At 33.6% G+C, this 24,865-nt stretch overlaps 1 protein-coding gene across 2 annotated transcripts in view; it reads left to right on the forward strand.

The window, feature by feature from the left end:
* Nucleotides 1-15,691, forward strand: part of rdgC (retinal degeneration C) — a 47,774-nt gene extending 32,083 nt beyond the window's left edge. The window contains exons 6-15 of one of the 2 annotated variants that reach the window (XM_053744187.1): nucleotides 257-421; nucleotides 3,319-3,485; nucleotides 4,682-4,718; nucleotides 6,184-6,333; nucleotides 7,327-7,407; nucleotides 11,218-11,403; nucleotides 12,344-12,599; nucleotides 13,191-13,339; nucleotides 13,648-13,750; nucleotides 13,832-15,691. In XM_053744187.1, coding sequence (XP_053600162.1) covers nucleotides 257-421; nucleotides 3,319-3,485; nucleotides 4,682-4,718; nucleotides 6,184-6,333; nucleotides 7,327-7,407; nucleotides 11,218-11,403; nucleotides 12,344-12,599; nucleotides 13,191-13,339; nucleotides 13,648-13,750; nucleotides 13,832-14,049 — 1,512 coding nt within the window. In that variant the 3' untranslated portion in view covers nucleotides 14,050-15,691. The remainder of the gene's footprint in view (nucleotides 1-256; nucleotides 422-3,318; nucleotides 3,486-4,681; nucleotides 4,719-6,183; nucleotides 6,334-7,326; nucleotides 7,408-11,217; nucleotides 11,404-12,343; nucleotides 12,600-13,190; nucleotides 13,340-13,647; nucleotides 13,751-13,831) is intronic. The other variant, XM_053744188.1, reaches the window with a different exon arrangement.
* Nucleotides 15,692-24,865: the final 9,174 nt, after the last annotated feature.

The raw sequence follows: 24,865 nt of genomic DNA on the forward strand, positions 1-24,865 counted from the left end.
AGTCGAAATAATTTAAAAGTAACAGGGCATTCGTTACTCTGGTATAAAAGGGATTGCTAGAGGATTGATTTTTATTTTTACACTTTTATTACCAACTTTATCTCTAAACATTGACAAACAAATAATACTATTATTGTATAGTATTTATCTTTAAGATAATACTAAAATATACTTAAGATCTATGCAATGTTTTCATTTTGTTGAATGATTTGATTTTGTATTTCACATTTAAGTGACAAAAAATTGTTATTTGCAGAACCGGTTGCATCCGAAACACGTGGCTCAAATCCTGAAAGAAGGAACGCAGGTGTTAAAGCGACTGCCCAACATCAATGTAGCCACCACTTCCATTTCTAGCCAGATTACTGTTTGCGGAGACCTGCATGGGAAGCTCGACGACCTTTTAGTTATATTTCACAAGGTAATGTTATAATCATTTCAACTTCTATTCGCATTGTAATGGCTTGTAATAAAAAGTATGAAAACTGATGGGAAGACCCGTTATATGTTTACCAATAATAAATTGATTGAAAATAGAAAATTACATTGGCTTCCCTCAAAGGTAAGGGATAGAGTCAAGGTTAAAAAACAATAACGAATGTTTTAGAGAATGTCTAAAAATAAATGGCTGGCAGGTAAGTTATCAGTAATGTCACCTCAGATAGACATTAAGAAAAATTACGCTGTGAAAAGCCTAAGAATCGGAATTATCGTGGGGGTCAACCTACGATACCTAATTACGTGTCTTAGTTAATGCGTTATTCAAGGAAATCCATTCTCAACGTGTTTTATTCCCAAAAATGTTTTAGTTTTAGTTCCATCTGTTTTAACAATCTGTTCTAACCTTCTTATGTAACAAAGTAATAAAAATTCGTACTTACAAAGACTTACAAGTTTTGTTGTTACACTGTAATTGGATTAATATAACTATAACCAACGCCTGTGATGTAAGTTTTCTTTAAGCTGTCGCCAGTTCAACATTGGGTTTATATAATCTTCATCTAATAGACATAAGTAAATAATGAGCCTTTTCATTTTCTACTAAGAAGATAGGTTGTTATGGGTCGTTATAAGTAATATTCCATCGACACTAATTATCGATATACTTTGTTTACCTTATATAAATAGCGTTGCTTACTTAATGCTATATTTATCGCAAATACTTCTTTAGTTGTTTTCCCTTAGACGCTCGTTACAGAGTTTTGACGTCAAAGGGCATGAGAGACGGACTATAAGAGTAAATACACAGACCAGCCCTACAATAAGTAAACGTAACTAGTATTGGGGGCAACATTATCACGGTCACGGAAATATTAATTTTATATGATTGTTTCGGTATTTTTCTTGGGTTTTTATTGATCTAAAGTCTTTGCCTCGTCTCTTCTTTGTTGTTCGATTGCTTTTCATATTTTCGTAAATTTAAAGTAGATATACAACTCTGAAATTACGAAAATATAAAAACGAAAGAAACATTGTATGATTGGAAAAATATGTTATGGTCTTATAGGGTTGATTGTATTTTCACCTTGACACTTGTACTATGTAAGTCCGGCACACATGTCGTAGGCGGGAGCGGCGCACGCGTCATCTAATTGGTGCTGGAGTCCCCCTTTGGCCAATGATTGATTGATAGACCACCTAGAGCGCCGGACAGCATCATTAATATATATTGTTTTATGAGTTATTTCGTAAACATAGCTGCTGAAATATTTAAAAATAAACTCTGACTTCCTTGCATTAATAAGCTTATCCTTGAGAAGAATGAAACCATAGTTCACATATTGTGCATATAATGATGAATAGTTATAGATATGTTAGGTATACATTTAGAATAACTAGTCGCGGAGCTTTGCTCTCATGGGAATTATGGGATAAAAAGGTGTTGTGTATGGTTATTCCAGGTTATATTATATACACACATACTCGCATATGCTCACAAACTTTCGCATTTATAATATTACTTAGTAAAAATATGTTAATATTAGATTCCAAATACAGAGTTTAAGCAGTATTAACTGCATAAATAAATACAAACTCTATCGTAAAAAATAACATTTAAAACTTAATTAGGTCATTCGATGCCTCATTTTTGTTTACTAGGGAATATAATAGGATAGATAAAGGATAACGTTACACAACACAGCTGGTATTGATTGGCAGTCGACACGTTGCGTAAGGCCTTGGTTGCGGACACCGTATATGTAAGGATTCGTGAAACTCGCTGGATAACGTGCACTTATGGCTGGCGTGCTCCAAGGCTGAGAATTTGGAATTTCTTAGTCTATCACTGTTAGATGAATGTTCTTGCCATGCCAAGGACGTTCAAATAGCTATAATGCGAAATTTCTCCTTATTTCCTGTTCCTCATAAATTTGGAAATCATCGGAACCAATGCAATGTCTCCTCTTGGTGAATAGTTTCATAGATAAAAGTGTTCGAACATAAAAAAAATAAAGCGCTTTTCCATATTACACCATAGAGTAATTTCGATAATTTCTTCTGGCATTTTGTATCCCTAGTCGCTAGCATGGTATTTAAAATTTAATCCTATATTAGTAAAATCGTTTCGTTGTAACAATGTCATAACTCTCCAACTGTCTCGACATGACACATGAAATTGAGATGGGTCCTGACTTGAGGATACTTGGACACTTTCAGAAATCTTATGAGGCAAGGCTTTTCACATCGTTATTTTCTTACCGTCCCCTATGTGACCGTAGCCCTATATAACTATTTGTTCTATGTCAATAAGGATATTTTTATTTCATCCTTTTATTTTTTTGTGTAATTTATCCAATTAAAAACAATCCACGTATCTATCTAAAGTAGTCAACATTAATTTTAGGGGTTCTATTGAAATATAACTACTAATACATTTATAATAATACAGTAATAAATAGGCTACATATATAGTATCACTTAAATTATAAACGAGTATTACCAATTACGTATGTAATTGGTAATACTCGTTCAGTTTCTTTGCAAGACTTAAAACAACAAGCTCTGAATTGGATAGTTGGATATTCATCGCGTGATCGGTTTTTGTTAAAACAATTGAACATCGTATCCTTTTGTTCGCTAGCCGACAGCCTTGTAATTAAATTGGTTCCTATTGGTTAGTAATTGTGAAATCTTTGAGAATATATATATTTTAAAGATTTTTTACGCAAAGAAGGTCATAAAAATTTACGATTTGTTTTATTAGAATTGTAAATCTTCCTCAGGATTAAAAACCTTAAAGCTTAAAACTCAGAATTATTAATTTGCCACCGTGCATACTGAAGTGGGGCTTAGCATATTTTTCTGATTGTTATGCAGAATGGTTTGCCTTCTCCCGAGAACCCATACATATTCAACGGAGACTTCGTGGACCGAGGCAAGAAGAGCTTGGAAGTGCTCCTGCTGCTGCTTTCCTGCATGCTGGCGTTTCCTGGAGGCGTCTACTTGAACAGGGGCAACCATGAAGATCTGATCATGAATTCTAGGTAACATACACATTTTTTTGGATTTTTCGTTGAGATTAGGACATCAGGCTCATATTAACATAAACTATCTTTCCGTATCGTTTGCATTCAGTGACTTTCTACATCCATGGTAATTTAGTACGTAATAAATATATTTACTGTTGATGTACTTAGTTTATAAAAGTTGTTATTAATATTTAGTGCACTTGTATGTACTAAAAAAACTTATATCTGGACTAAGTAGAATACGTGCTTTAATTATTCAGACTCAATGTATAATTCCTTCATCGGACCAGCTCTTTCCCATAATAATAAAATGTTGCATTGTCACTCGATTATAACTCCCAAAAGGGAAGTTGAGGAAATATAATTTGCGATTTTTTTAAATTCAGACATGTTGTTTGTTTCATACCAGAAAACAAACAAAAAAGTTGTTCGGCAAACAACAACGAAATTTTGTCATGGAAAACTTCCCATAAGCGTATGTGATCACAAATGACGAAATCGACTTCGCAATCGCCCAAGAGCTAGAACTTTTGGGTAGAAAACATGTTTTCCCGTAACAAATATTTTAAAAGCAAATAGTTACTTTTATTTATGTCACTTTCGAATCAAACCTTTCCGCAAATGTAATATGATCAATTTTATGATTTCATTATGTCTATAAAATTATTGTAAATTAAATCCATTGTTCCAAATAAGTTCCTGACACTAATTGTACTGAAATACTTAAAATTCAATATTTTCATTAAATTATATACCTAAAATAACATTATGAATTATTTATCCCTGTCTTCACGTATGATTTATTTGATACTTCACAGGAAGTGTTGTTATCTGTGCGTGATCTCCAGACAGTTCCATAAATATCACATAAATATCATCCCACAGAGGGTCTCATCCCACTTAGGTTACGATCCGGAAAATGTTACATTACAAGAATTGCGTCTCTCGGGTTACTGCATTGCGGAGAAACGAGTGAAGAATTGTTGATAATGCTGAAATTGTGATCTTTAAATGTCGATATTTATCGATTTATAGACGAGGAAAATTTTTTAGACCTTATCTGATAAAGACAAATCTTTATGATCGGTCGATATGTAGGTATTGAGTGTGCCAATATTAATATTTGTTTAGTAAAAGTTTCACATAAAATTTCACTTTGTTTTGTAATGATGATTTGTTATTTGTTGACGAAGATGTTTTTATTTTTATAGGTACGGTTTCATAAGGGAGGTTCATCAAAAATACAGAGTAAGTACACAAATATAAACTACATTGATTCATATTCATAGCCACAAAGCACCAGTAGATTTCCCGATGGCTAAGGTTTGAGAGTGATTTAGCCGTTGTATGGGACTGCCAGGAATCGACAAGTCATCAATAGTTAAAAAATGTAATATCATGAGTTAACATGTAATTCACATTTAATTAAAATACAATGTACCCGAGTATACAATTTTATTTTGTGGGGAAAATATATGAACAAATGAAATCACTTTTTGTGAAATGCGAATTAAGTGATACTAAAAATAAAATGATATGATCTCAAAAAATATAAAATGTAACAAGATCTAAAAAATTGTCAAAAGGTGTAGGTTGAGGTAAATTAAGGTATGATTAGGGGCTGACAGGGCAGTAACATTTCAGTCCCGAAATACTTGGACTTTCTATAACTGTTTTAGATCAGTTAACGAGACAATGATATGATGTCATAGTGATTAATTTTGTTTTCGAAACAATATAATTTGATTTTTTTTTCATAATGAAATATTTATCCTGAAATGACGACCTCGGTGGCGCAGTGGCGCAAAGAGCTTGCCTCTGAACGGAGAGGTCCCGGGTTCGATCCCAGGTCGGGTCAGAATGGAAATGATCTTTTTATGATTGGCTCGGGTCTTGGATGTTTATCTATATATGTATTTGTTATAACATATGGTATCGTTGAGTTAATATCCCATAACACAAGTCTAGAACTTACTGTGGGGCTAGCTCAATCTGTGTGATTTGTCCTAATATATTTATTTATTTAAGTATCCCAGACAGGCATTTTTTCGAATTTTTTTCTGTTTGAATTATAAAGCTCGATTTTGTAGCATTTGGTCTATTCTCTACGAAGAAGGAAAATAAAAATGTAAAACACGTAAGGGTCAAAATGTATTGCGATATCTTAAATATTTCCAATTATTCAACTCTCTTTACCCAAAATATTTGTTTGGCTTGTTGTTTTGAAGGAAGTTCTTGCCCGTTAGAAACTTATCGACAATTCAATTAGTTAATACGAAGCATTTAACGAACTTTCCCGCTTTTTGATTGTATTAGAATTTAGAGTGGATAGAAATTTAATTACTTCAATCACTTTGATTTGTTCTTGTAAATTATACAGGAGTGCTCCTAATAATTTTTTAACATTATCACACTTAAGTGCACTAGGCGGAATCATAAATATAATATAGTATTTAGAACTACGTTAAAATGACGCTATATTATATATGAAATGTATTTTTTTTAAATATCATCATACATAATTGTTTTATCATTTCAGTATTTTATAGACAAATAATATATATGATGAAAAACAAAAATTTTGTGGTATCCTATAAATTCATACCTTGACCATTTATACAATGAACTAAACCTGCTAATAGAAAAATTTATCGAGCATAGAATCGATGTTTAAGCTTATACGTGTACATCTAATTTGTGGTTCCGTTGGTAGCATAATGCGGAGCGACTGCTGAAGCTCATAGAGTGCGTATACCGGTGGTTGCCTCTGGGAACCATCATCAACAACCGGGTGTTTGTCGTGCACGGCGGCATCTCTGATACCACTGACCTGGACATGATCCGCAGCCTTGAAAGGGATAAGGTAAGGTAACTGAAAATGTAAAAACTTTTTTCGAATCGAATCGATGAATTTGGGAAATCTAGTATGTATCATAGATAAAAATAATTTAACAATTCAGACGAGATCAAAGCACTCTTCAAAGCAGTCTCGTTATAAAATATAATTCCAATTTGAGCGTACTATTAATAGTAATATATATATATATATATATATATATTATAGATGAAAATGCTATGCTGGTTTAGTAGGTTCATAATGCTCTGTTTCGCTGGCAGCTGGCATATGGCTGGTGTTTGTCTACCGTTTACTTGCCCTGTCTGTGTACACAAGCGACTAAAATATGAGCTGTGTCGTGGCACAAGTACTTTCGTGTTTGCGCTCTTTACGACGTCTGAAGAATGTTACATTTAGCTATAAATAGTTTCCTGAAACTTCTTTCCAATGAACTACTCCTACTAAGGAATACTCAGTATGACACACATTTTGTAAATCAAATATTAAAAGAAATTTTGTAAATCAATTACGAAACTGAGTAATTTCGAAACAAAACAAAGCCACAAAAATCTTATCACATAAATTTACCTAATGCTAGTTGATTAGCTAGAAATATTGTTGAAGTGATTAGTTTGTTAATTTCATTTGTATGCTTTAACTACAAAGGTATTCAACCCGTCAACCGACTGAAAGTGTCAATTATTCTACAATCATGTTATGAAAGGTATAGACAATTCTTCCAAAAACTATGTAATATTTCTGAGAAATAAAGTGGGTGACGATGCAGGTAACGAGAACAGCCAGCATTTCATTCTTTGTTAAAATAAATGTCTGAAATAAATTCTTTAAAGTTCTTTAATTTTACGTAAAATATGCCTATATAAAAAGAAAATTTGATTCCAATAGTGTCGGGTTTCGCAATAAAATTATGAAAACAAATAACCTTCTTATAACAGCGATCCATCAGCGAAATTTGTTTTTCTAAAGGTATAAGATATCACTAGTTCAATATGATTTCAGTACGTGTCACTCCTCCGCCCACCAGTGACTGAGAACTCAGCTTCAGGCGGCGAGGTTATAGACAAAGTCGAGTGGAAACAGGTTAGTCATTCACAATCAATCATTCACAACACATTTTGGGTCATCGATCGATTCTGGTGGGCTCTTGTACCTACGCGTTTGAAACTTTTATCGGATTTTGTTGGAATCGAGGATCAATCAATCGACGTATGTTATTCAAGTGCCAGCGTTGACCTATAGAATAGTTTATAAATACTGTTGTAAGTTACAGCTTCAACCACCTAAAACTACTGTTTTTTATTTATTTATAAAATAGGTGTGATTCTTTAATGTCAGTACAGAATTAATTTCCTTGGTGAATAGTTTTAAAATTATGTTGGAATATCGAATTGCTAAAGGAAACGCATTATTGTGGCATTTAATTCAAACTAATATAATATTGGTATCTAATAGAGCCAACTGCCAAGAAAAACTTGTGACATTGAAACGAAGTTATTTTTTATCCTCTCATAGTCACTGCGACGACGTTTTACCCCGTACTAAAATAAGTATACAACACTTGAACTAACACTTAAAAACAAGTATGATTACATTCGTTACATTCATTAGATTATTTTTGTTTTAAAAGGACATAAAGACACAAATTCTTTTAAATAAATCCATCAGCCTCAGTTGATTACTGTCCGAAGCTCGTTATTCTATCAGTGTCAGCAATATCGTCTAACCTCCACAGTAATAGATTTACTCAGGCCAATACTTGCTTTGCCTAGTTCATCTAACCAACAACTAATATTATTAGTGTCTCATCCATGTCCCTCACTCGATGGTAGATTAAATGAAGTTTGCTAGATAAATGAACTCCTAATTTGCTCGCTACTACTCCAAAATTGAATTTGGTAGCAATTTAAGTAAATTGCGCGATATATTTAGTCCATTCAATTACCATTCCAGTAAGAAACTTACTTTTTTACATATATGAATATTATGTTCTTTTCTAGGTCAGCTGTCGGGGAAGTCTGACGAAAATAGGACATATAGAAATTATATAACCTCATTTTAGAGAAAATACCCATTACCCCCGAAATGTGAAAAGTTTTACTATTCGATTATGCTTTTATATGGCTTGCGTCTGTCGAATGCACCCTGCCTTTTACTTACCAATACTCTCCTGCTTTTTTGTGCCGGAACTTTGAGTCCATTAACGAGCCATAAAATAATCCTTAATATTCACACCTACATAAAAATATTTCACTATATAACGCTTTTTGGTCAGCAATAGATAATAACCATCCCGTCGTAAAAATGGAATAGTAAAAATACATTCCTATATATATATCTCAGTATACCTAGTTTATTGCTATAAGTATATATTTTATTATTAGAATGAGTGAAATTAAGGAACAAATTAACCTGCATAAATGGGGTATTTAGAGATCTCTATATAAGATCATCCGTCTGGTCTATATAATAAAAGCTAATTTTAAAAAACCCCGAATTTGTTTTCATCATCTCATCTGCTGAGCCGTTGAGCCGTTGAGCTAAGAGATGTCAGTTTGCAAAAGGCTGAACGCACATTTTACATACATAGCTAAGAACACTAGATTAAATTTTCTTTCAAATAATAAAAAGTAGATCAAAATCAAAATCGATGCTATGGACAGACATAAAGACACAGACACGTTAAACTTATAATTCCCCTCCTTTTGTCGTCCGGGGTTAAAAATATCCTGCACAAAAGTTACAAAGTACGCTTATTTTCCAAGATAAATAAATTAGATCACGTAAAAATGTCAAGAAACGCGAAGTTATTCCCAAAACGCTTGTAAGGTGAAAGTACTCGCAATAATAAAGTCTAAGGTTTCTGTTAAACAACTTGAATTGTAACTGGTGGGTTCCCTCATTCTGAGTTTATGTCTCGCTTGGGACACAATGCTACACATTTTAAATTTAGTTATATATATAACATTGTTTCTTTTACCTTGATTCTATAGGCAGTATTAGCACCAAGTTACTCATGCTATTTCGTTTATGTATTTGTTACATCTCTAAGTATCTAAAAACTAGTCTGGAAATGGCCTGAATGAAATAATTCATTATTATTACAATTCTAGTTTGTATAAACACGTACATGTGTAAATTGAATTTGTGCCAGCTTAATTTGGAGTCACCTTTGAATTTACATCAACTGAACTAACTACTAGCTAAACAACTGAACTGCTATTAGAGATAGCTTTAATAAGTGTTTGGCTCGTGTTTATATTAACAGCAATAAAAGGGGGTTTTTAGTCTGCAGCACACACTGATTAATTTTCTTTCAACGCTTATTGGTTTAGTTCTTATTCATTTCTGTTTATTCTTGAGGCAATTTAAGCGGCCGCCATCCTTAGTAATACAATTTGGTCGGGTCGGCTCCCGCCGCGCCACGATCATCTTCTACCTCCTATAGCTTTATGAACTTCAATTCCCTCAGGGGTTTTTCACAACTTGTCACTTGCTTCAGACTTCTCATTTGATTCGTCGGCGTTTTCTATTTGTATGCGAATTGTAAATTCAGTTCCGATGTCAATGAACCCTTAAATGGAAACATATTGTAGTTTTGTAATGTTAGTATAGGTTTAGAGATAATATGAACTCTAAAAACAATAAACAAATAATATTCATCTCTTAACTTTTCATCTGATAACTTCATAAAATTTAATTATACTTGAAATTATAATATATTTAGCTGTTGCAAAATTGCTAGAGAAGATACATATAAAGTTTGGAACGTGACTACCAGTGATAACTATGGCACACTTCAGGCCCTCTCCGATAACAATCACAACTGAGGGCACGTAATCTGTTGTAATCACGTGAAGAACCGCTGAACACCGAACTCGACGCCCCACTGAAATTAACTCCCATAAGTTTTACAACTTTCTTAATTTGCATAAACTTGGCTCTAATACCACTTTGTTTAAATTTTAAATGAAGAATCTCATTGTTCTGAAACGATTCGTCTGGCTAATAGATCTGTCTCAGTCCGAAAATAAAAATTTTACTCCTATTTTATTGAGGTTTTATGTGCTTCAGCGTCTACTCCGTATGCTATAATGACATTAGGGGTTTATTAGCGCCGTTTTATGATAGTATCGTTAATACAAGAAGCTAATATTGTGCGTCATGACTTGCGCACGACGGGTACAATCATCTTCACAAAACAAAATATCAGTACTGTTGATGCAGATATTCTAAAATAGGACGATACGATGGTGGTTATACACATACACATCTTTGATTTTAAAATGAGATGATTCCATATTGTAGTTGTACATGGGTATAATCATACTCACACACTATAAAAGGCAAAGATGCCTAAAAATAATTTACTTATCTACTTTTCTAAATGTGTGCTAAATTTTATTGGTATTAATGTACATATAACTATATACATAATTATAACATAATGGTTTGACATTATTTTCTCCTGAGATATTTCTGATAGATGTAGATAGGGGAAACTAGGTAGGTGTGTTTACTTATAGCGTAAGTAAACCTTTCCCTTTGATTTGAGAAGACGCCAGATGTGACCATATTGTGGCATATAAGATGGATTAACTTAGCGATGTTCGATTTGTTACAGGAAAGGTCTGATATGTGATTCCCATTCCCTACGGTTTTGTTCACATACTACGAATTAAATACACGAAAAACTTCAAACCACTAGACCTTTCACCTTCATTTTCATTCTTTTAGTAATTTTACTTACGATATAATCATCGGCTCTCTAGTCCTATGCTTTTGTCCAATCAGGTTTACTTTTCACAAATTTCGCAAGTTATTCTTGTGAAGATTTATGTCACTGTATTATAATATTATTATGGAGCACCGCCAGTAAACCAATTTTCGTAGGTATTCGATATCCTGTGGTCGGACCCGCAAAGCACGGGAGGTTGCGTGGCGAACGCGTTGCGTGGCGCGGGTACATACTTCGGGCCTGACGTCACAGCCTCCTTCTTGCAGAAGAACAAGCTCAGCTTCCTCGTCCGCAGCCACGAATGCAAGCCTGGGGGGTACGAGCTGCTGCATAATGGGAATGTAAGTCATGCTTATTATAATATTATTAGAAACGAATAAGCCTGGCTGAACATGATGAAATTGATACGTAAAATATGGAGATGAAGACCCATAAATAACGACCTCAAAGAGACTACATGGATGAGTAGAAAGGTGTATGAAAACATTTTAACGAGATATTTTTTTGCCGCGAGTTATAAAGTTGAAATTTCATGTATACTTAATATTGTTATAAATAATATGAGAAATAGAAGGTAAACTACTCAAATAAACGAACGATTATTTCGTTGTACAATTTTATTCATAACAATACTATGATCTGTCCGTTTGAATGCTACGGACAAACTGAATAACTCTAGGAGTTTAGAAACGGCTACGAATGTTCTTGACAACTGAAAGCATTCGATTTCCTACTTCAATGTATATATTCAACATGAGGAAGGCACATTGTCATTTTATAAAAGTTATTGACAATGTGCTCCATTCTTAAAAAAAAAGAAAAAAACACATTTAAAAATATTATTAAAGTCCTGTATTCATAGGATTCATCAAATATTTATATTAAAGTAAAGCTATGATCGTCTTGATCCATGCTCTAGGTGGATCAAGGGACAGTTCGACTCGACAGTTTCAGGTGGACTCCCCAAGTAGATTATGTTATTCAAGCGCTTAACTACTAATGTAATATATTATAATACTACTATAAAACTATTATAAAAGCGTGCAATGTTATTATCTTCCATTGAAAATTTTCTAACACAATAATTGAAACTTTGGCCGAAGTCGATGTGCGGGTTTTAATACAGGAGTCCTTTTTATTTTAAACTCCTTTGGTAAATAAAAGTTAAAAGTTATATTTGAAAAAGGTTATTTCCAAATTCACGCATTCGTTAATATATTAATAATTTGAATTATATTGTGTATTTTTCAGATGAAGGTATAAGCATTTTATTATTTTAAGGTAATAACTATTTTCTCGGCCTCAAATTACTACGAGCTGGGTTCCAACAAGGGCGCCTACTTGAAGCTGTGTGGCAACGCACTTGAGCGACAGTTTGTACAGTATACGGCGGCAGTCTCTCGGACTCGAAGGCTGACCTTCCGCCAGCGCGTGGGCTTGGTCGAGTCCTCGGCCATGAGGGAGCTGCACAACCAGGTCATTATGGCCAGGAGATCGCTTGAAGCCACTTTCCGAAGCATGGATCTCGACCAAAGCGGTAAGTGTCAACGTAAACCACGTACACAACAAAATATATTCATAGTATTTGTAACTATACTATTAAAAACATAGATTAAACTACCTACTGAGAAATCTTTCAACGAATATAAGTGCCCTAAACCTTTGGAATATGAATCATAACAGATTATCAAACTTTATTAAACTAAATTTTCAACATTTGAGGATTCATACCATATGTAAGTGGTAAAAAATACTTCAGCTTCGTAAACCTCCCAGATGCAGGAAAGAACTAAAGGGTCTTCAAACAGGAAATCCTTCTCGGAAAAGCCGTAGAATATCAAAAGACACTCGAAGAGGCCCTACAAATCTAACATCGCGTCGTAAAATTCAAGATCAACGAGATGCTACGAATTTATGAGAGCTTTGGGTGGGTTCAACATTTTCTCAGTAAAATATGATGTAAACGGCATTTGTTCACACTCCCAATAAAACATAAGTAAAGCTATATTTATTTGTATTGGAAACAAAGGAAAAATATTATTATTTATCATTGTGAGTCTGCACTTTTGATATATAAACACATATAAAGATGTTCATTTCGATATATTTTGTATTTATTTGTACATAGGGTACATATCAATTAGCGACTGGTGCCTAGCAATGGAGGAGACTACACATCTGGGGCTTCCGTGGAGGATGCTCAAGGACAAGTTAGTGAGGACCGACCCTGACACGCGCCGTGTGCGATACATGGACACCTTCGACCTATCTACCAACGTAAGTTTTAATGCTTTAGCGAAGTGTTGGAGTCCAGAGATAAAGTTGGGTAACATTAGGATCGCGAATACCAACTTTGCATCCGAAAAGATGCGAACTTTAGATTTAATACCCACTTCGTAAATTGTGGATTTACATGTAGACCGTTGAAAAAAGTATGAATAGGATTTGTCTTTTATGCTTTCACGAATACAAAAGATGTTTAATTGTCATTAAGTCTAGTGTAGAAGTATACATCAAGTTTCCTGCAAAGGTATAATAAATTAATGTGATATATCTATTGGTAAATATTTTTCATTTTATTTCAGAAGAATGGGCGTAAAGCTGATACCACAACGGTGGTAGAGACACTTTACAAAAATAAACGTAGTTTGGAAGCAATTTTCAAAATCCTTGATAAGGATAATTCAGGTAATTTGGTACAATTTTGTAGTCGCAATAACAATTTGGCCGTCTGTACAAATGGCATATTGACGACATTATGATTTCCAGGTTTCATAACTTTGGAGGAGTTTTCTGAGGCCTGTCAATTATTAGGTAAATATATGCCAAATCCAATGACCCAAGAACAGTTGGTTGATATATGTCGACTAATGGATATCAACAAAGACGGGCTAGTGGATTTGAACGAGTTTTTGGAGAGCTTCAGACTGGCCGAGAAGAGTTTGACCGACGAGGACAACGAATTAGCCGACATACGAGCCACTTGACAAGAGTTAGACCGCCGGCCCAGCAGGACGGCGGTCGATAAAAATGAAACCGGTGTTGAAATAGAAATCCTGCGATTGGACGATGAGGACAAGAGAATTGATAAAAATGGACAGGCTCATTTGATGGGCGAGTACGTCCCGAGTGTTTCTAAAGAAATGGACGACATTGAGTTAATTGATTGCGAGGAAACGTCGAAACGACCGGGCCTGTTGGAGAGCGATATATGAAGCCTGACAAACTGAATGGATCATAAATTAATGTTCTACGCTATATTTTTAATTACTCTTTTAGGTACTCAAATGTTTATATATTTGTACGTGTGGATTTATTTGTATAATTTCATTTGAATTCAATGTGTTTTGTACTGTTTGAAAATAAGCCTAATATATGTATAATCGAAAATTAGAATAATTAGTTTTTAAAATATGAATTGATCTTACTAAATTTTTAATAGCTTTTGCTATATCTTCAAAAGATAGTCGTAATTTACTTCGAAAAAAAATATGAAAAGTAAATATTGCTACCAAAATTATCCTAATAAAATTTATAATTAGACATTTATGTAATGAAATAAATATTTTGATATTGGAAATATAACTTTATTGAATTGGTGCCAACTATAAAGAACGCTTAGTAAAATGATAAAGCATACAGTACTGATTGGCCAATTACAATTATATTATAACAAATGTCCTTAAGTTTGTGGATCCTGTTTTGTTGTATTATGTTCAATTAATTGTCAAAAGGGATCAATGTTAGAAAAGTTTCAAATTTATTGTTATATTTACACGAATTTTATTGATATTTTTGTAGAGGCCATAAATTAATCTAATTAATTAAACTATTTAATGTAATCACCCTTGCATTTGACTCATTCTCTATTACAATAGTTAAGAATATTAGAATATTACCTTTGAAATTTTGATTTATTTCAGGATATATTTCTAAATGTGCAAAATTTTAAACTATTAATAACTTAATTTAGACATATGTCAGCTATTCTATATTCATTCTAGAAAATAAAATGACATATTATATTAATTTATAGTTATTACGTGTTAAAATTATGATCTGAGTCGCGTGAGTCTAGTCATATTGCGAAGAAGCACGGTTTGTCATACATATCTTTTATATTAATTTATATTGAATGATGCATTCCAATAATTGCACCAAGAACTTCTGAGAATTATTGATTCATATATTTAGAAATAATAATAACGAGATTACGATATATTCGGATCGGATCATCGAGTTTTGAACAGCTTTTGTTTAAGAATTGTACCTAAACACTGGTAAAATAACTTCAACGAAAGAAAACATCTGAATAATACCGAATTAAAAAGTAGGTTAACATAAAAATTATATTTACCATATGATAAATTAACTATATAGATCAATTTGCATTAGCTCTACTTATGTAGTTAACTTTTACGGCATTTCCTAATAATTATAACAATTTAAACACTCACTTAGCACGTAATTTATTTTTTAATCGTCTTGCTACCATTTTAATATAAAATATTTAGGTACCTATCGATTATTTAAACTTCACATTCTCATTATTTACGATTACAAGTCTGTAGCTATATGATAGGATATATAATATTTCGAATTATTGTCCATTAAATTGTGATATTCAACTAATGGTTGTTTTATTTATCCTATCCCTTTGTTAAACTTGGTCAAATAAATATAATTCATATCTAGGTTTTTAAATACAAAATACGTAACATTAGGTACAGAAGTTCTGAATTTTAATATAGCCGAAATTAAAACAAATCATTTTAATACTTTATTTTATAAAAGCTTTCTTACAAATAAACTGTGATTACAAGTAGTAGTAGGAGGGTTAAATAAGTAGGTCAAAGGTCGACGAACGCTTATTGCTTTTCGTAAATACTGTAATAAACTAACTAAAACCCATTTATTTAAATTAATGTGAATAGCAAGTAATTTATACTAAACATTGAAATTGGTATGTAGGCATACAATAATGTGTATAAATGGTAATTATCATGATCCATCCATTCCTATGGGAAATACCTATTTTGGCATGAGACTTTTAGGTCTATTAAACTTTAAATTGAATTGTTATTAATAATAGTTGTCATATTGGCCGCGGCCAGCGGTTCACTTGAAAGCGGAACAAACAGACAAAATTTCGCATATAAGTAAGGATTATCTAAACGTAATAGTTTAGATAATCCTTTTGCCTACAATATTTTGATTTGTCAGTTCTGTAAAAGATATGCCGAACCTATTTCATCAGTTATACTTATTTCTAAAACAATGGTGTTTGGATCACGTGTCTAATAAAACTACCAATTTCATATTCCTCAATTATTAATTTTTTTTGTAATTGCATATGAAAAACGCTATTATTTACAACCCTATTATTTTTAGAAAACATCGGATATAACGGTTCTTCAGTTTGTATTCCAAGTGAAAAGCAAATAGGTACATGCCTTCGAGAGACAAGAGTTGCGTACCTACCTACCTACCGAACTGTGTGAGTTTTGGATAATGTAATAAGAAGTTATGCTTCTATGACTTTGGAATAACTCTCCAAGTTTGTAAGGTAATATTGGCTGAGGTGGTTAGCCACATACTCATTTGGGAATTAGTGAATAATATATGAACTAGTGCACGAAGTGGCTTGATATATAGGTACATTTGTTTTCCTTGAGCAGTAAAATTGTATTCTGCGATTATTTACAAATTACTACAATAATATAATTGTATATTCAACTATTTCTGCATCTTATCTTATTGGTAGTATTAAAAAAATATGACATTAATTGGTATAAATTATGTACGCTACGGTATTTCAAAAATTGTTCAGAAAAGTTTAGAAGTATAATTTATATCCGTCACTCGTTGTCCTGCGAAGCCAGGGTGAGTAGCTTATTCATGTGTATTGCTACTAGAGCTATAGAAGTATTTTATTAGGACTCGATTTTCAACATCCACTGGCAAGTAGTCACAAGCACACTAGTGAACTTAACGAACAGTCAACCAGTGTGCTGGTTTCCTTACGATGTTTCCTGTCATTGGAATCTATTATTATATTAACTCACCAAATATACGTGTTATCATAATGTAACCTGAACGCATTATCATAATGTAATTTACAGATTTATTCGCCACCCCCGGGTACGTAGGTGTCATCACATACTGCTTTGTATGTGATGATACCTACGTTATGTCGGCTACCGGCTACATACTGTCGCCGAACCTGTATCGCGATAATGTAAAGCTGGCTTTAGGTTTTGACAACATTGTGTGAATGTAGAAAACCTACATATTCTCTTGAAAAAAGTGTCTTATATATTTTTATAAATATTTTTTAGTTTAATCACTAAAAAAAAAAAATCACAGAACAGCAATTTTAAATTCCCCGTTGTTCCAATATTCATGTTGACGTAATCCCACTGGAAAGCACCCAAATTCGATGAAAGTTGTAGGGTTGTAATCTAATTAGATGTTCCCTTTTCGCTCCATGATTCTTAATACAAAATTGAAAGGTGTGATTTAATAGCTAGCTGACCTGACATTTCCAACCCTTGTGTTGGGGTGGATCCCGAATGGTATTTAAGAATTAATCCAAACAACACAGCCCGAGGATTTATTACCAGTTGCGACCACAGCAGCTAGCCGTGACTTTATTTATCTTTAAGTATTTTTTCATCATATGTCATACTGGACTTTATGAAAAAAAAAAAGAATAATGTTTAATTGAATCGCAGTGGTATCTTTCTTTTTTAAAAGATTTATAATTAGGTAAATAAATGCGGCAGAGTGATTGTTTGTGCATATTTGTAATTAAGTATTTAAGTAACATTTTTTTAAAACTGCTGAGAGGAAAAATTACGGTTTTCTGTTCCGTTCGTGATAGGCGTTATGATGTAATCTCAGGGTGGTTTGCACTAGTCACCAGTGCGCTCGTGCCGATAAGACAAAATGGCGTACTTTGCGTTGATTTGCAGGTTAAAGTTACACCGGGCTGCAATAACAAAAACGGAAATATTTGAATATACCTACCTAGTTTCTAAAATGCCTTGACCTATTTAGATACGGTTTTTTGAAATAACTAAATTAACCATTTTATTAGTGATGGTTCTTAGATAACGTAGTTCTTAGTAGGATTTAATGACGGCTACACACTATCACCGAACTCTGACAGATGCCGACGTTAATGCATGAACATGCGTAGTTTGTATGTTCCCTGAGAGTGTGGACCCAGCATCACGTGTGGTAAAATTGTTGAAAAGAGTCCTTGATCTTACTAACTTTTTGGTAGGCAGCTTATCCAACACCGTTGTTCTCAATATATATATTTTTTCTGTTCGTGGAATATTTTAACGCCATCTATTTTTAACTCATAGAAAGATTTCGTGAGTCCTTTTGGTAGAGTTGGTGGGAAGGTTTTGATATGGACACACAGAGGGCGCTGCAATTTACCATTGCGTGTCAAAACAACATCTAGATGGCGACACAATGCTGTGGTGGGTAGTTCAGTGATAAATTACTAGATGTCTTGGAAACATTTGCACGAATATTGCCGGATACACAACCAAAGCAAAGTAAGTAAAGAAGTACCTAAGAAGAATCTTAATTAATTACTTACTTACCTTAGCACTTTTGAGTAATTTTATTTGGGACCAAAATTTCATAAATTATTTTTTTCATAAACTTAATACCTAATGAAAAAAAAAACCGACTTTATTTTTTCTTAGATACGTATGATGACTTTTTCCCTTATTAACCTAAGGAAAAAAAACATAAATGGGTATCTACCGTAGGTATATGCGCTGCTAGATGCTACCGTATCAAGGGAGAGATCCCTCATCATGGCTCAAAGGAATTTACCGCCAAATAAACTACTACTTTACCTACACATTTAAATATTATTTGCAGTATGATGATTACAGTTTATTTAAGCGTTTAGACAACATTATAATTATGCTCTAATAATATTTGACCCATCTTCGGTAGATCGCATAAAAACCAGAATGGACAAAGATTTAAATGTTTTGCGTTCACAATTTAATAGTTTACAGCTATTATGATAATTTATAGCCGTTTAATATTACCGAACCTGTGGAGATTTGATTATTGATGTTATACTTTTTGTGAGTCGAGACGCCAGCGATCGCGTGTCGCGTGCTTCTCACGTTGTTTTTTCGGTTTCTGTTTGGGGTGCATACAAAAAATATCATAACGTACACTGCCTTCTAATGCAAGTATGCTAGACTAAACGGAGGTAGCTTTATTATAATTATTGCTTCGTTACCTTAAATGTGTCGTAGACAATAAATATGAGCTATTTTTATATGGGATTAAACTTTGTTTATTAATCAATTAAACTATCTATTTATAAGGCGGCAGTTGATTTACTAAACCAGAAATTAAATAATATTTATTTAGCTCTTCATTTGTTTTACATGTAGGTATTATTCCATACTGTGAACGAGTATTTAATACTAACAAAGTTTAGCTCTGCGAAATAAGAAATTAATCCAACCTAATAGTAAATTATTTTTTATCGTGGAACTAAATACTGGTAATGCTACTATACCATCCCAGTGTTACTACAGTTAATTTCTCAATGTGATGTGACATTGAGAAATTAAGCTAGCATGATATTCCACTGCATTAAAAAGCAACTCTCCAGTCCAGTACGGGATGTTGACGTCAATGTTCATACAAAAAATACCATAACTGGCCAGTGACTACCGGAATATAATTTTTGACAATTTCATAAATTATACAGCCTATCAGTTAATAATGGGTAGCTACGGGCATGTTTTATTGTTACCATGACTTCGAGTATTAGGCAACAAGATTTGAGCCGCTATTAAACTATTACTGCTTATTACAGAGCGAATCGTTTGATTCTTATTAGCTAGTCTAGGCAGTAATCATTCTAGTTAACATCGTTTAGCTTAGTCTATTGTTTCGTAAATATACGACACAACAAAATTATCAGATAAATAAATCAATGATAATGACGACTCAAGTCTAACATTTATTTTGACATTTTCATTAAATAATAACTCTCATAGCTCAATGTGTACATAACACATTGAGCTATGAGAGTATTAATATTTTCTAAAACTTGTAGAGCTATAAGTTACAAAATACTTAACAACAATGATTTCGAAAGTAAGACTAGTATAGACTACTCAGAATTTCAGGGTTGAACATCGAGCGAAATGTGTATTACCCCATATATATTTTTTTTATTTTGACACGGAAAAAATATTTTATTTGACTTGATGGCAACTACCCTAATTTGAATGATTTGGTAAGTATGTACAGCACATATAAATATGGTGAATAGTTTTTGAATCAATGTAGACACCAATGGGTAATCCATTACAACTATTCACAGCATTTCAAAATAGAAACCAATCTCTCGTCTCTGCATGTTTTCGGTTGCGTTTTGGGCTGTGAATCAGCGACAAAAATAAATTTAAAAATTTCAAAGACTCGGCTATCTTTTTTAAACTTCTGGGGGTTCTGGCTTGAACCCTCGTTGGGAATGCTGTTTTTGTTATAAGTTGCCTAGGCTATGTGTCACGACAACCAAGGGAGGGTATTGGATATCGTAAGATCCTGTTCTAGGGTAGAATCACACGCCACAGGTACAATAAATATTAAATGTTTATTAAAAAGTAGTTGGTATAGAAAGTAGCAACCCTGTTACGATGTGGTATCGGTATAGACATTGCGCGGTCTTGCGCGCCTCGTCTGCACCGCAAAACTTGATTCTCACAGTTCCTGGGTATAGATTCTAACTCAATATTTTCAATAGTAACTCTTATTTACATGCAATAAGAGCTACTATTGAGACACCATATTATGATACGATACGACGCGATATTGTCATAACGTTAGTAGAATTGAATCCCTAGGTCGCTTCTGTTCTGGCTGCCCATTATGATCTAAGATGACACCAATCTTGTTTAAAAATTTAACATATCGATCGTCTAATTTTGCACGCAGTATAGTTGAGAAGTTTCTAGCGGCCCGACCCGGCTTCGCTCGGGTAAAAACATAATGGTACACCTAACCTTCCTCAGAAATCATACTTTCTAATGGTAGTAGTTTTTGAGTTTATCGCGAACAGACAAACAGAAGTTGCTAGTGGTAGTTTGTTTTATACTATGTAAGGATGAAGGTTGATATTTAAAGATTTCCATACTAATGAAATGGTAAGCGTGTAATAAAGTTATTACGACTTATGCATGCAACCGTACAATCTAATCTACCTATATATAGGTAACTTTGGTAAAAGTGGCATATATGCTACTTGGGGTGTTGTATGGACATCAAGCTAGAAGTGATGTTGACTATGATTTTATACAACATGATAGTAATGAAAAGTCAGAAAATAAGAATTCGATAATCTGTTGCGTGTTTCACTATCATTACGTAAAATAATCCGTGATCTTTGACTAGGTTAACGAATATTGAGTGAGAATCAAAATAAAAGTGAAACTAAAAAGATGTTGAGCTTCATATTTATTATATATTTTATGGATGTCGTACGAGGCGACTAAGGGACACAGTCAAGGTAGCTAATAGACAAACCATAACATCCCAGGAGGGTTGACGTCAGGTACGCGGTCGGTTGTAAACGAGTAGCCGAATCGCGAGGGTAACCCGTGGTCACAATAAAATTTCTTATTACAACCAGTTTCAATTTACAGTTGTTGTTTATTAGGTCTTAGAACTGGCTGTGATCTTATATGGATTGATCAACGTGCACTCGTTTTAATGAGCTTATTTTATTATTATCACATTTCATAGCGTAGGTATAGTCACGTGAATTAATTTTCATCATCTAATAATCGACTAGCCATGGAAGTCTCTCAGCGATCACGTTACGAGGCGCCCGTTGCGCCCAGTAGCGATGCCCGACTCATAGTTTTTGTTTTTTGTTTCATCTCTGACAGATCGAATTAAAATAAACGCTTCGATAAGGCGTCCTATAACATTATCATCCTGTATTTGGTTACGTGAGCAGTGACGGCAATGGGAACGCGGTAGGTGGGAGCCGAATCTGACGATTATCAAATTCCAATTATGTCGATATTTAGATGAAATTATCTTTATTGGATAAAAATAAATAAGTATAAAATAGCAATTAATCGGAAATACTTTCCAATTTAGTCACGTACATATAACACACCAAGGCTACTCAAAATAAGTTTCAATATTTTTCATTTAGGGACCATAATAAATACGTGTTTTATTTATATTAATGTGGACCAATTTATATGAGACATAACGATAGATCAGATCTTCTAGAGTACTTCATATATATTAACTTTCAATTACTGCGGATGAAGTCGATGACGGTCGCTAGTTTTCTACAATGCTAGGTATGCTATCCTTTGTTTTAGTATGGAGGTAACAGGGCGATAATAGTTAAATTAAAAAAAGCTTACTCAAGCGTGGATGCTACTGAATTTGAAGAAAAAAGGGCTTATTTTTTTATGGAACCGTTAAAAATTGCCAGATGGGTTCTTTTTTTGTCTCGATACATCAAAGTTTGACAGATATAATGTGACACTAGTTTTGATGGGAATCCGGAATTCGTTGAGAATATACTTAATGTACTTAGTTATGTAACATATAAGCCTTACCTACTAATCTTAAAGCTTGATCTTTTTATATCCTAAAAGAGAACGTCTGAAAATAATTGGCTGCTTTAATTTATTGAATGGATTATGATGTTTCGAGTTTGCGATGCAGATCCGTTCAGGCATCAAAGAGATATTCAAGAGCATGAATCGCATTAAAAAGATAGCAATTTCAAATTGTCCATGGGGGCATGGACAATTTGCAATGCCAATGAGACTTTATTTGTAATCACGTGTTCATCACTGAAAATATTAAAACAAAAGCAAATTCATCTTAATCGTACAGAGTCAAGCGGAGGCAGAGCGATATCCACCTTATCGAGTTACCTAGGCTACTGGGCACCTGCGGCTATCCACCTAAGAACATCTTCAAACTCATCATCTACATGACAAATTCACCTTTAAAACTACACAGTTAGGTTCTTATCTCAGTGCGACAATATTTTTACTTACAACACAACAGGACTAGAGAATAATAGTCGCTTCGGTGATTTTATGGAAACATGATATCGTGTTGGCCTCTCACAAAAAGAATAAAGCAAAACTTGACCGAAATTGTTTTAATCTTCGGAAGCCGCACGGCATTCAATTTATAATTATATATTTTTGATTATGCATGATTACCTATGAATCTAATTCGATTGTACAATTTATCAACTAAATAACCCAGAGGGAGAAATAAGATAATTAACTAAAATTCTCTGTTGAATTCGATCCTATTAAAGTACATTGCGATACAATGCGATACATTAGTTCAAGTAAGTACTACTAGGAATGAGTGAGCGCTCATACGCATATTTCTAATCAGTAGGTACGTAGACATTTTTTATCTCTCCAGATCGCTGACGTAAAAACAGTGACGAGATAGGAAGAGACACCGTACGATTTGTTTGAACTAACTTGCGCATGAAATCTCGTTCGTAACCAGCTACCGATGGTTTGCTGGTCTACCTACCGCCGCTGTCGGCCACAGAAAAAAGACACTAGTCTGTTTTAAGGTTTTTGAATTCCTTCGAAGCAAATACGTATGTTTAATCGCACGTAACGATTAATTTAATTCAGTGCGAGTAAAAACATTACAACAAAAAATATACTTATGAAGCCGGATATTCGTGTAAGGTATTTTGATTTTATCAGAAATTATATAGATCAGAGTTATAATAAATGTCTGCTATCTAAACCTAAGCGCATTGTGGCTTTGTCATGGTATTGAATTTCTTATTTTGTTTTTTTGATGATTATCCTTGATTATTTATTGTGTGGTGAGCCTACATATATTTCAAAGTCAATCCGAGAATATTCGTCTGTTTAATCACCCGATTTGCAAAGCGGTAAAGTCAAAAATTTGTCTGAGCGGCGCCTACCTGAGGTTTCCGTGAAGCGCGGATTGCGTGTCCAATACAACTGCGAACATTCACGAAGAGGACTTTAAATACAGACTCACCAAATGAACTATAGGATTCGCTGTTCATTACCGTTCAAATAACTGCTTTAAATAACTAAAACGCTACCAATTCCATAACAAAACGCAGTTAAGCGGTAAAAATTGCTACCGTTTCGAAACTTGATCTGTTTTTGTAAATTACAGCTGGCAATACCGTTACACAAGGCGTTTCGGAAAAGGATCAAAATTAAAAATTCTCGCCAACTTTCCTACCTTGGAGTCATGACAAACTTCTTGCATTCTTACAGCAGGTGACGGCGAACAAAGTAGCAATAGATCGAACATGATGACAACCTTAGGGCGAAAAAACGTTTCACGTCTTTTCTTGAACATTTTTGGAGACCGCAATAAAACCGCACACTTGTTAAAGTGTCTCGGGGCGTGCGATTATTTAAAAACTTTTACCAAAATGCTCTTACTAAATTACACTTCATTCAAAGAAGTTGAGCACACATGGCTTGCCTGCTTAATGATATGTAAAATGCGCACCCTGAAGTAATATATTAATTAACTCTCGTTTAACCAAAATTTATTTAAGTAGGTACAAGGATACTTTAAATTATTTAGGGTGTTAAATTGTAAACAGCAATATAGTTCTGATAGGTATCATACTCTTTATATTGGGTCTATAAATATATCATGTCCAACAAGACCATACTCTAATCAAATAGGATAGGGATTCAAAAACAAAATTATTTAAAATGAACCCTTCGTTTATAG

This window comes from Plodia interpunctella, chromosome 4, assembly GCF_027563975.2.
Source record: "Plodia interpunctella isolate USDA-ARS_2022_Savannah chromosome 4, ilPloInte3.2, whole genome shotgun sequence".
Lineage (NCBI taxonomy): Eukaryota > Metazoa > Arthropoda > Insecta > Lepidoptera > Pyralidae > Plodia > Plodia interpunctella.